The 14066-nt window shown below is 38.3% G+C and overlaps 1 protein-coding gene across 3 annotated transcripts in view; it reads right to left on the bottom strand.

Moving 5' to 3' along the window:
- The window catches only part of ATP8A1 (ATPase phospholipid transporting 8A1), a 244009-nt gene that overhangs the window by 159307 nt on the left and 70636 nt on the right, over window positions 1-14066 (bottom strand). For all 3 annotated transcript variants that reach the window (XM_056125630.1, XM_056125629.1, XM_056125631.1), the window contains 5 exons: window positions 11032-11143; window positions 8392-8557; window positions 6674-6801; window positions 4570-4647; window positions 3120-3208 (listed from right to left, as the gene is read on the bottom strand). In XM_056125630.1, coding sequence (XP_055981605.1) covers window positions 3120-3208; window positions 4570-4647; window positions 6674-6801; window positions 8392-8557; window positions 11032-11143 — 573 coding nt within the window. The remainder of the gene's footprint in view (window positions 1-3119; window positions 3209-4569; window positions 4648-6673; window positions 6802-8391; window positions 8558-11031; window positions 11144-14066) is intronic.

Genomic DNA, 14066 nt, shown 5'->3' with positions numbered 1-14066 from the left:
ACTATTACTGATGCTGATCATAAGATATTCCACAGCTCCTTACTGATCCTGTCTGTGAGAACTCTCCTGAGATAGCTGCTCAAGCAGCTCTGGTATAGATACACACTCTTTAATTACTTGTCTTTGCATGTCAGAATGTTTAAGTCCGCTGGCCAATGCTTCACTCAACCCAAATCCCCTTTAGATCTCAATTTCACACATTCCTTTTCTCAGGGAGTAGCCCCTCACCTATCTGATTTTTTTGAGGGCTGGAGTGTATTAAGTCAGATCTGGCTCACTGGCTCATTCTAACAGTATCTAAATTATTGACAATGCTGTTACCTAGGTTCATAGCCCACAATACACATTGTTTTTAGAATCTAGCCATAGAACATAAAGCTTGTTATTTATCGCTGGAGTTCAGATAACTGATAAAACTGACTTATTCTCTAGAAAACAATTTTGTTGAAAGGTTACCAAAAAAATTATAAGATCTTAAGATCTTAGAATGTGGCTCAAGTGATGGAAGATGTACATGAGGTCTTGAGTTTGATTCCAGAACCAAATTCCCCCACTCTGAGAACTACCAGCAGAGTAACCCTGGCCTCCCAAACACTGCTGTGTATGTCTTCGATAATTGACAGAAAGTCTAATGAAACCATCTAATAATAAGTTTAAGCACAAGAGCCTCTCAGATGAAACTGATCTCTACAAAATAATCATCACAATTGAAAGTGCGTATAAATCTTCTTCTGTTACCCATCATATCCAATTTGGACTTAATGAGATAAAATCCACAAAGACAAAAACTTGAAGCACTGTTTTAAGTGCGAATTAAATATCATCTTATAAAACTATGGAATACACAGAAACAAGCAAAGGTAATACTAGCAAGAGATATAAAGAGTCTTGTCCTTCAAACTGATCCAACGCAAGCAGAACTGACCTTGACTCACCTAGGATAAAATTAAGCCTTTATCTTACTTCTTAAAACTGCCCTGAAATGCATACTTCAAAGGCATTTGTTCACATATGAAAGTTTGAATTATTCTCTGTTATTTCCCCGACACCACATATGGTTAGTCTCCCGAGCTCACCAGTAGTGATCCCAGAGAGCAGAGCCAGGAGGAAGTCCTGGGCACAGCCGATGTGTCCCCCTCACCTCCACTCGAAACCAAAATAAGTAAATAATCTGAAGAAATTGCTTATCCAATTAGGAAGTAGACCAAGTAAATAAAAAATGACAATGCTCACTCACTCAGATTGCTCTAAAAGTAATCTTTAGGAAGGAACATGGTATTGGAGTAAAAAAACAAACATCACTAGAACTCTGTCAGCAAGTGTAATGCTACACACTGGAACCAGAGACAATTCTGGGATAATGATGGGCTAAATAAATAAGGACGAGATGTTAAAAAAAAAGTCTGGCTGTACCATTCCTGCTCTAGGTGCTGACCAAACTCCATGACTAAGGCAATTTGGCAGCATGTGTGGGGTGACTGTGTGGGAAGATCAGGGGAGAGGAGAGTGGGAAAGGGAGCCTCTTCTGACTGAGGGATTTTCTTTCTTTTTTTTTTTGGCTCACACCTTGCAATGCACAGGGGTTACTCCTGGTTCACACACTCAGGGGACCATATGGGATGTTGGGAATCGAACCCGGGTGCCACGTGCAAGGCAAACACCCTATCCGCTGTGCTATCGCTCCAGCCCTGGGACTTTCTGATAGGAAAAAAAAAAAAAGATGCTAAATGGCACAAGTCCTTGAAACAGTTAGACTGTGCTTAAATGAACAGTCTTTCTTCACAGAATGAAAAACCCACTCAATCAGATCTCTTTAGCAGCATTTACACATTCTAACTATACGTTTTTGGCAAACCCTGTGAAAAAAGTAAACAAATACTTTCAGACAATTTTTACTTTTTTACTAAAATTCAACAGACTTTGTTTTATGCTAGTTACTCTTAGAAGAGAGAGTGTAAATGGTAAAGATTAGGTTAAAAAAAAAACAAAGCAAATAATTGCCCTTGCTTATATGATTAGGATATTTATAGTGACCATTCTCACTTACAGATAAAGATGGATTAAAAAGTTCAAAAACAGCCACTATCAATTTAGATCACATCTTCTTTCAGAAATGGAAATACTGATTTTCTCCTAGTACTCTATAAAAAATGTCAAAAATAAGGCTTGTAAATAGTTTTAAGTACATATACCTGAAATAAATGGGTATTCAATAAGCATTTTTTTGCAGTGGGATTGAACTGCAAAAATTAAAAAAAAAATCAGGGTCTTCCATATATATATAGCAAGCACTCTACCTATGAATCACATCCTGATCATCAATAAGAATAGTTTAAGTAAATTACAGGATAGCATTTTAAAAAAATATTGAATAAGAGAAAAAAGAAATCTGATAAAGTTTTTTTCCCCCATCCCTTCATTTTTGGGCCACATTCATCAGTGCTCAGGGATTAATCCTGGTTCTATGGTAGAGATCTGGTCAGCCACTTGCAAGCAAGTGCCTTACTATCTCTCAGACCCCTGTTAAGTTTCTGATGACATTTATTAACTACCAGAAGTAAGAATTTTGTGTCCTCACTTCCCTGCCATCATCAGAAATTGAGACTGCAGAGAGGACATATGATAAAAGGAAAAGAAAAACAAAAACAAAAACAAAAATATCAAGGAAATAACATATAAATTTTCTGTTTGTTTTTGTTTTTATGGGCAATAGTTAGTGGTGCCCAGGGATTTTGTCAGGGATCACTCCTGGGAGGGTCAGGGGACCATATGAGGTGCTGGGGATCAAACCTGGCTACTACCATTTACAGTAATACAGAAGGAGGCATATTTAAACCTCATTAAAGAGCTTTTGCCAATAATCAACATTCAAGCAGTACTGGGCAGAGCATCCCTCTTCCTCCCGCCCACCCTCTGCCTCTGCCCCCCCCCCACACACCATAGGGTGGTAAAAAACAATTTCAAGTGATAAAAGAAAACCAACATGCACATATACTGAATTTAGGACTGTTGCTTTCTAAATGAAAACAAAATAAACTTTCCTAGTAAGAATTCCCCAAATGTACCAAATCAATTTGCACTAATCGAATGTGTATTCTAATGAAAGGCAAAACACTCACCCATAAGCAACCCCGGCGATGGTGCACTTCTTAAATTGCATCACATTGCATGTCAGAGTACCAGTTTTGTCAGAAAATATGTATTTTACCTAAAAGTGGTTTAAAAAGTTAAAGTTTCAAAAATTCTTCTACTTTTATAATATGCTATCATTAATTTCAGAATATGTTACAAAGGCTTGAAATTGTACCTTTTATTCTGTTACACTGCAGGGGCAAAATGAATATTATTATTTTTCATATTCAGTAACATGCACTTTTAAAAAACTTCAGCAATTAATATTTTCATATATAAACACTATGAAGACTTCTGAGATAACACAAACATGAGAACTATAAAAATGTATTTCTACTTGGTCAGAATTCCAGGAGACTGGAGGGCTTGGGGGAACACAGATGGTGCTGAGGGTTGAACTCAAGCCAGTTTCATGCTAGATAAGCGCCCTACCCATTATTATCTCTCTGGCCCCATAGCTCTCAAATTTTCAGCTTGCCGGGCTGGAGCAATAATGCAGCGGGTAGGGTGTTTGCCTTGCATGTAGCCGACCCAGGTTCGATTCTTCTGCCCCTCTTGGAGAGCCGGGCAAGCTACCAAGAGTATCTTGCTTGTACAGCAAAGCCTGGCAAGCTACTCGTGATGTATTCAATATGCCCAAAACAACAAGTCTCACAATTTGTTGTGAGATGTTACTGGTGCCCGCTTGAGCAAATCAATGACGGACGGGAGGACAGTGCTACAGTGCTACTTTATTATCATATATGTATGAATTTGCTCGAGCGGGCCCAGTAACGTCTCCATTGGAGACTTTGTTGTTACTGTGTCTGGCATATCGAATACGTCACGGGGAGCTTGCTGGAGCGATAGCACAGCGGGTAGGGCGTTCGCCTTACAAGCGGCCAACATGGCCGACCCGCGTTCAATTCCTCCGCCCCTCTCGGAGAGCCCGGCAAGCTACCAAGAGTATTCGATATGCCAGACACAGTAACAACAAAGTCTCCAATGGAGACGTTACTGGGCCCGCTCGAGCAAATCGACGATCAACGGGAGGGCCTTTACCTTTATATGTATGAATTATTTATCTGTACATGCTAGCTGAAAAAAATTCTCTCTTTTTTTAACAGTGCCATTGCAATTAGCTAACTCTTTTCTAAAACATTTAAGAAGGAATTATCCTTTCTCAAGGTTCAGAGAGATAATACAGCGGGTAAGGCACCTGCCTTGCATGCAGTGATCCAGGTTCAACTCCTGGCACCCAAAATGGTCAGCCAAGTCCACCAGGAGTGATCCCCGAGCTCAGAGCCAGGTGTAAGTCCTGTGTACTGGCTGGATGCAGCCCCCCCCCCCCCCACACACACACAGAAATTAGGAAGTACCAATTCATCCACGTTTAAAAGAAATCCCACCAGCTTCTAACTTTCCATTCTACATAGCAACAACAAAAATTGTGTTTACCTGGCCAAGTTCCTCATTCAGATTAGATGTTCGAGCCATAGCAGCAGTGTCTGTGGGTTCATAATGCATGTCAAGATCCTATTATTAAAAAATAATAAGCAGATTATGTAAAATAAATCACTGGCTGAATCTGGTAACAGGGGAATAAAACATCAATTTAAGCCACATATGTGACCACTTCTCATTTTGCTCTCTCTATTCCATTTCAGTTAATTTCCCTGAAAAATATTCACTACTGAATTGTTTTGGGGTTGGAGGGAGCTGGGCCATACCCAGCAGTGCTTAGGGGTTATTTTTGGCTCAGTGTGCCTGAGTGGACCCTGGAGGTGCTCAGGGGAGTGGCGCCTGGGATTCAAACTATTGTCGGTGAGATTCAAGGCAAGCACTTTACCCCCTATATTACCTCTCTGGCCTTTGACTACTGTATTTTACAGTTTGGGTAGAACAAGACACTAAAATGAGGCAATCTAGTCATGTGATCCATTATAAAGATTAAATAAGATTGCTTAAGCAAAGTGCCTCCAAGCACCTGATAATAAAAGCTAAAATAACAGCAACTAATCATTGCTTAAATGATTAAGACTTTAAATTCTTGAAAAAAAAAAAATAATAAATGACCTACATGAGTATTTGGTTGTAGTTGGCCAGATACCTTATACTATATATACAACAAAAGCAAAATAATTTACTTTCCAAAATTCCAACCAAGAAGGAAACTTTTGATCCTGTTTCAAATAGAATTGTACTTGCTTTGCACCCTAAATTTCATGCAGTTGGTTAATAAGCCCATACAAGGAAGTTTCTTTGGTAGAATGTAGTCAGAGTAGAAAGATAGTCAGGGTTGCTAGTTGACTGATTTTCAGATGTAAAACGAGGAGGTCTAATATGATTATGCACAGTCCTATATTTCACTCTCACCAATATCAGTTCGAAAAATGGCTGTGAAAAATGATAGGTGAGATATTTGAAAAGGACTGTAGCACTGTAGCACTGTCCTCCTGTTGTTCATCAATTTGCTAGAGCAAGCACCAGTAACGTCTCCATTGTGAGACTTGTTGTTACTGTTTTTGGCATATCAAATATGCCACGGGGAGCTTGCTAGGCTCTGCCGTGCGGGAGGGATACTCTTTTCAGTAGCTTGCCGGGCTCTCGGAGAGAGACGGAAGAATGGAACCAGGGTTGGATGCATGCAAGGCAAACACCCCACCCGCTGTACTATTGCTCCAGCCCTTAAAAGGAATAGTAAGTAGTAAACAACTGGCCAGTGTTCAGAATGACTGGAATAGGGATTCAGTTGGAATACATGTCCACTGAAGAAAGAGCAGGGGGATACGCAGTTAGGTGGGTAGGGACAGATGAGGGGCTGGGGGCAGTGAAGTAGTGATAGGACTGAACAGCATGACAGCTTGGCCACACATAGCAGCATTCAGGGCTGGCTCTATGCTCCAGGATAACTCTTGGCAGTGCTTGCAGGACCACATGTAGTATGAAAGACTGAACTAGGGTTGGCTGCATGCAAAGAAAGCACCTTACAATGACCTATACCATTTCTCTGGCTCAAGGAACCTAGTCTTGAAGCAAAGGGGCCCAGTGAAGTTTACATAGCATGCAAATCACTCCTACAACCCAGATATTTTCATTCTAAACCCTAAGTTCTTTTCTTTTCCATGGTAAAGGTAAAAAAGGTAAAGGCCCTCCCGTTGATCGTCAATTTGCTCGAGTGGGCCCAGTAACGTCTCCATTGGAGACTTTGTTGTTACTGTGTTTGGCATATCGAATACTCTCAGTAGCTTGCTGGGCTCTCCGAGAGGGGCGGAGGAATCGAACTCGGGTCGGCCATGTTGGCCGCTTGTAAGGCGAACGCCCTACCGCTGTGCTATCACTCCAGACCATCACATAATCCAAAATGGGTTTTCTGAGCGAGGGTCCTGGATTATACACTCGTGGAATTCTGAGACAAGAGATTTTGCTATGGGGCTAAAATTATTTTGAAATATCATTTTTGTATTAGTTGAAGGTTAATTTTTTTTACCCAAGAGATAAAAATATATGAGAAAAGGACAAACATAATTTAGAGGGATAAGATACTATGATTCATATTTACCCAATTTATGAAGTATGCCTGGGTAAACTTAACCACTTCCAATGTGACCAACAAGCTGATAGGAATAAGATTGTTGAAAAGGATGATAAATGTCAAGAAATTCAGTCCAAAATTATTCGCACCACCATCTGTTGAGGGGGGAGGTGAGAAGAAAGTTCATTACCATTTTTATACTTCATAGATTAGAACTTTCACACAAGAATTTTCCAATTTACATTGTATCTAGATAGACTGGGAACAAAACTGTACTAATAAAATATTTTCATTTTGAACATGTTTAAGATAGAATAAGTATAATTTCTGCTAAAAACTTGCTTGTCCTATAAAGGGCACATAATGCTACTAAAAATCAAAACTACCTAGTATTCAAAATCCTGTTTCAAACAGGGAGGTAAGTGGTAGCATGGTAGATTCAGAGTTTAGAAATATAAAATCGTATTCAGGTGGAAGCAACCGAAAAGCATTTCCAACTTAAAGCTAATGTTAAAAACAAACAAAACAGCTGCAGTAAAAACAACCCAGACATCAAAAATGTGCTCACAGCATAAGTAATGTTAGGCTATCCTACATTAAATCCAGCCTCATGTAAAGGATCTACATTCTTTTCAATAATAAAAAGTAAACCAGCCACAGTTCTCCCAGATACACTGTAAACGAAGGAATAATGGGGTAGTACCAGCTACAATGTTGAGCCAACTCATGACCATCAAGAACTTAGCTTTAAAACTTAACAAAAATAATAAAGAGCAATAAAAAAGATTATCTTTGCTACAAGACTCTACTTGAATTTGTTCTGAAACAAATTAAGTATTTTGTTGGATAAGTACTGTTCAAAAGAAATGCAAAAATGAAATTATCCAGGGGTGGTACAGCCATCCCACAATAGTCAATGAAAAAAGGCTCAAAAAAGAAACTGTTTAATAGCACTTTTCATAAAGCAAGAAAACCAATGAACCTCATACACTGAATCCACAACATAAGTCTAAATGAAGGCAAATCTAAATGAAGGCCAGGGACTGGAACATATGTTTCACATTCAGGAGTTCCAATCTCCATTCGCCATACCTCGTTGGTACCGTGAGCATCACTAAGATTGATGTCTCCCAAATACCATGTCAAGAGTAATGTCCAAAGATGGCCATTATGACTCCCATTTATGTATTCATTCAAATACATAAATGAATAAATAAAAATGAACAAATGAAAAAAAATAAATAAAATACTTTTGTATTGGTATAATGAGAGTAATACAAAATAAATGAAGGTACAATTAGTTAAACATTTAAAAGCATGTAAACCAATTTTCTGGGCTTTAAATAATATTTATAAATATCTGACAGGTCATATAAATATTATCAATAAATAAACATGCAAATATTTATTTGTATTACTCTCCACACATTCTCAATCTGCTTTCAATACTAGAGTGATACCTACTTGTTAAAATATTTTTAAGGAATTAATACAACTAATTAAAACAAATAGTAAAATATCAGTTTTCACTAATGTAGGGTGAATCTTAAGAATTCTGTTTTATAATCTCATAGTTTATGTGATTTTAATGGAAATTACATTAGAAAATTATCAAATGCTAGTGATCTTAGCAGCATGGGTTTCTTTTCAGAAATAATCATAAATTTCAAGATTAAGTATGAAACAAATATATGGTTTAAGGTAAGGAATAAAACACCCATTCCAGTAAGTGCTTCGATGCTTACAGTTTAGATTGAGATACCAGTCCTTTCCAGAATGTCTTCGATTCCAAATGGCTGAACCAACAGAGCAGACAAGTGACATGGCAATTAAGATACAAAATAAAATCAAAATTTGTACATTTGTAATTCGTTCCACATTTGACAGTTTAAGTGGTGGACTTGTTGAGTTCTGTAAAAAGAAACAAGATGAATAATACGAACGAACATGTATTTCTATGACTTAGTAAATGTGTTATCTAGTATTCTGATGAGGATGACAAAGTTAGACAAATCAACCTTAGACATAGTAGACAGGAGATTCACACAAAACACAATCATGGATACCATAATCAGCCAAAGGATAACTACGTTTTTAACAAGCTTTTATTGAACACATAAGACAATTAGAAGCACAGCATTCCTTCTGTAGACCCAGTTTTGGCACTATAACAGAGATGAATGCATAACTTGACTTCTTAAGCTAATGATATGGAAGAGAATCAATGAGCATCTCAGCTCTGGAAGAGGCAGAGATGGTGGCCAATAGATCCCAACAGATCCAGTCAGAGATCTTGAAATCCCAATGTATGTAGTCAACATTGAAAGGGTTTCTTGGTTTCAAGATTTTTGGGGGGTCGGTATTTAGTAATTGTCTCAACAAAGTTATCACCAATTCAACCAGTCCTTGCTATAAAAATTCAGAGGCCAGTTCCCTTAGCCATTAGTAAATAGTTTTAAGAAATGATTATGCTGAATCTGTGTTAACAAAAGCATAACAGGGTGCAAAATTTTATTTGTCATAATCGATACAAAATGATTTACAGAAAACATGGAATGGCATGGAATAGTCAATACCACTTGCATGTTGATAACATCATATGCCTTTACCATGTATAAAATTATTTGCCTCTGATAACAGATTTCGACTAAGTTAAAAATTTAAGATATCAGATTAATGGGAGATAGTGAAAATGTTGAGGCACATTTTGGATCCCTAGGATCAAGCTCCAACTCTGCGAATGATCCCTTGAGCAATTCCACCAGGAGTAACTCCAAGCACTAAGACTGGAAGAGCTTCTGAGATGCTCCTGTCCACCAAATATGCACCAATCCAAAACTTCAACTGAAAACCAAACAGCTGAAGACACTAAATGAAAGTCATTCCCCACGTATATCAAATCACTGTACACAGATAATAGAGGAAAATGGGAATGTAGGGAGTGGCTCTTGGAACAGACTTTGGAAAGTAAAACTAAGAGATAGAAAAAAATAAGTTATTCTGTCACCAGCCCAATAGCAGCCTTATAGAATGAAGGCAGGACCCCCTTTTGGAGATGCAAAATCTGAGGCTTGATAAGACTCTGAAAAACCCCAGCACCAGCCCAGAAAAAAAACCTGTAATTCCTCAGGAAAGAAGAAACTTCAGCAGACGCAAGAGACCATCATATGACTATGAATCTGTGCTAACCAAATCATTTGCCCTGATAATAGATTTCAGCTATGTTAAAAGTGTAAGATATCAGGAGGATGGCAGATAGTGAAAATGTTGGGGCACATACTTTGCATGCTGGAGCCCCAGGATCAAGCAAATGAGGCAGCCCAAAATTCCTTTTCCTGACAACAAGTCTTAGCTATATAGATAGCCCCAAGCAGGGTGCAACTTGGGGAAAATCCTCATAAAACCAATGAGCATTGCTCACTCAGAGTGCACAATTCTTTTATTTTACTTTATGACATTCCTTCTCTGCTCTTGTTTCCTGAGTAAAACTGCTATTATCATTATCTTCTCCTGAAATTCTTTCCTGCAATGGAGTCACTGAAAAAATTTCTTGAAAAGGGTTTCTTAACATTTTTTCTGACCATGGTCCTCTTCCGACCTCTATTATCTGTGTACAGTGATTGGAGTGGAGATTGGAAGCTGATTTCAGAGTTCCCAAGACAATGCACCCCTCCACTGACAATGAAATGTGGAGAAATATGTTCACCTAACAACTGATAGGGTTGGAACAGGCCTCAAACAACGTTTCTCAACCTTTTTTCTGACCTTGGTCCTCTTCTGACCATGTTTCCTTCATGTGCCTCCCTCTGAGTCCTACCAATAGACTCCTGAATCTCATGTCATGGCCCACCATTGATGAATTCTCACCTGTGGCTCCCTTAGAATATTTGGGCGTGGGAGTGGTCTTCAAGGGACCATGTAACCCCCAGTTGAGAAACACTGATCTACATTATGGAATGTAGATGGGGAAATGGTCAACATTTCATTCACACTTTCTTTCTTTTTAATTTTTGTGGGGGGGAGGGGGAAATTCAAAAATTGATTATTATTTTAATAGAAACTGGTAAGAAATGAACATTTATGATTAAATAAACAAATTGTATTAATGGCTATCAATTTTGAAAATGCTGCTTAGAGAGCAATTATACAAATTAGTGGGTGTTGATACCTGGGGTGGTCGCTGGCAAAATTTTCCAGTGATCTGGTATGCTGAAAACCATTTCATAGCCCCACATACAGAAAAACAAAATTCTGGATGTCTAAAAAAAAATCAGGAACCCATGGCAGATGGTCTGTTATGTTTAGAATTACAGTACCCACAGGTACCAAGAGCACATTTTCAAAAAGATATAGGTCTACAATCTTTAGCCAGAGAAAAACCCTACCTGCATCAGTTTGGTGTCATGTCCAGTGTAGACGACTATTCCATGAACCCACTGTGTATTTCTCAGCTGAGCACCTCGCAGCAGAATCTGATCTGCTCCCAGGGGAACAGTGCTGTGACAGATCGGGTTGACATTAGAAATGACATCCTGTGAAATGCTTAAGAATTCCACCACCACTATATAATTCCAAAACAAGCGTTGTTCTATTAAAATAACCTCTCACACTTATTTTTAGAAGAGAACTGATTTTCCTACCAATAAGAATATTTTGCTAACACAAGGACAGCTGAGGGGTAGCATTTAAATATCTTCTCCTTAACATCAAATTAGCCACTTCACGATTCAAAATAGTAGGCACAGTTGAAGAATCCGGGGGCTGATCCTCAAGACTATTTAAAAGATTTTTTTCCCTGATTTAGTAAGTCTATTTTAGTTTCCAAGGTGTTTGGAAATGGCGAGCTTAGAGAGAGCCTCTGTTTCTTTCTCCCACTTTCCTATAAAGATAGCTTTGCCTATAGTAAAGTTTCAAAAAATACACAAGGGGACATAAATAAAAGATCTCATGATAACTTGCCTTGCCATTATCTCTACTCTCCAGAGACAAGGCTATATATTTTAAATCTCTAGGACATTTATCTCACTGTATTTTAAGTCAGCTTTCAAAGAACTAGAACATTTCAAATGAATGATCAACATCTAATAAGTTACATCTAATAACACTACTCTGAAATGACAGCTAGTTAATGTTAATTATTTCAGAGCAGCTAAAACATATTTTTGAAGGAATTCATTCTGTATAAGTTTCCCACTAGGGTGGGCCGCTAGCTAATAGAACTATACAGAGAGATGGCAGAGGATACCAACAATCATAGATATAATAGAACTCTAGATGGAAGTATCTACCTAAAATTTAATTGCCCATAGATTCCTATCACCATGTCTTTATTTTAATAAGAAAAAACAGTAAGAGGGACCAGAATGATAGTGCAATGGGCAGGATGCCTGTAAATAGCTGACCTGGTTTCAATCCCTGGTACCCCATATGATCCCCTGAGACCACCAGGAGTGATTTCTGAGTGTAGAGCCAGGAGTGTTCCCTGAGAACCACCGGGTATAGTCCCCAAATCAAAACAAACAAACAAAAAAACATAATAAAAAAATAGCAAACAGAGAAAAACAAACAGTTATGAAAGGTTTAGAGAGACTTCTCAAATAGGTGGAGCACATGTCTTAAATGAACAAGACACTGAGTTTGATCCTCAGCACTCCATGGGCCCCAAGAACAACCAAGTACAGATCTGATAGTTCCTGAGCACAACCAGGAACCATATATTGCCAGGAGTGTTCCAGGGACCCCAACCACTGCTAGGACCCCCGCACCAAGTTATAAGAAAAGGGAGAACAATTTCCCCAAGAAAGTATCCAGAGAATACAAAACAATGCCAGTGGACACAAACTGAGAAGAGAGATTCTTTGCTGGTGGGCTTCTATGCCTCATAGGTATTCAAGGACAGTACTAGCTTGGGTCTTGAGCTGTCTTTCAGGATCACAATAAATTACATGTTGAATGGACAATGAAAGCACTTGAAACTTTTGGTCTAAATGAATAAATTTTTAGGAAACAGTGAATTCCAATTTATATATTAAAAATAAACACAGCAGCTATCACTTATGCATCAGAGCAGGACTTTCAGATGTGGAAGACCCTTAATAGTGTATGTTTTAGTGTTTGGGGTGAACATTAATTGGGAGGGTTTTCAGGTCTAAAGAAGGTAGCCAGGAGGTTCTGAAGAACTGGTTGGACTATGTTCTGGCACTCCTAGGTGGCCACTGTTTCTCACATTTCTAATAGGATATATACAGCAAGTGTCACTTGCATGTTTGGGTAGATTGTTTAAAGTAACTATAAACACTTCTAATGCAAAATTACATGACAATGACTGAGACTTAACAAAAGCTGATGTTAGTTATCTATATTCTAATGCTTCTGGCACTAGATGATGACCTTCCACCACAACAGAATCAAAGTACACTCATTCCAAGCCAAGATGTCCCATTCCAGACAATAACTGTAAAATTCAAATGAAAATACAACTGAAATGAAAAAGTCAGTGAAAATATGCTTTTGAGAAGATAGAAGAATCTTGGGTACTTTGGTGGAAGTGAAGGGGGAGTATTTATGTATATAATAAGTATAAATATAAATGGTATTGTAATCATGCCACCTCAGTGCCAATAAAAAAAGAAAACTGGTTTCCACCTTTCACATAAACTCAAGCATATTATATAATTTCTACGTGTATTATAAACCTTGGCACCACCATAAAAATTTCTCCTTCACTGCTTGGATTTACTTGGCATGGATTTGACGGGGGCATTGATTAAAAAAAAAAAAAGGAAACCATCCAATTATGACTGTCAGCTACAGAAACATTACTTATACGTAAATGGCCAAATCTATCATTAGTCTATTGCCATATGTTCATGGAAAGATCACTCTGTACAAATTTTAGAACAACATATAATTATTTCAATAATTATAGGAAAGCTTTTGGTAAATCTGAATGAAGGTGACAACATAGGGTATGTGCCAAGTGTCCTTTAGAATTCATATACTGCAATAAGGAAATGACAAATAATGAAAACACCGATAATCTCTCAGGATGGTGGGTTGGACTAATGCATTTAGTGACATTTAATTGATGACTGAGATGATGGTACATAAAGTATACCATAAAACACAGGAAGCAGAGTAGAGAAGAGGAGGCAAGAAAGAAAGGGGATTACAAGAGACTCTACCATCCCTCTTAGTTTGTTTCCTTTTCTTTGTTCCTCTTTGGAACCTGAACTTCTTGAAAAACTTCTAGGGTTTGAGACATAGTACAGCAGGGAGGGTGCATGCCTTGAACTCAGCTAACCCAGGTGTGAGTCTCCAGCTTTCCATATGGCTCTGGAGCCCACCAGGAATGATTACTGAGTGCAGACGCAGAAGAATCCCCTGAGCACCACCAACTGTGGCTCCAAAACAAACAACA

This window comes from Sorex fumeus, unplaced genomic scaffold, assembly GCF_029834395.1.
Source record: "Sorex fumeus unplaced genomic scaffold, SorFum_2.1 ptg000055l, whole genome shotgun sequence".
In the NCBI taxonomy this organism is placed as follows: Eukaryota; Metazoa; Chordata; class Mammalia; order Eulipotyphla; family Soricidae; genus Sorex; species Sorex fumeus.
The sequence above is the reverse complement of the archived record's forward strand: the minus strand, read 5'-3'. Positions and strand labels throughout refer to the sequence as shown.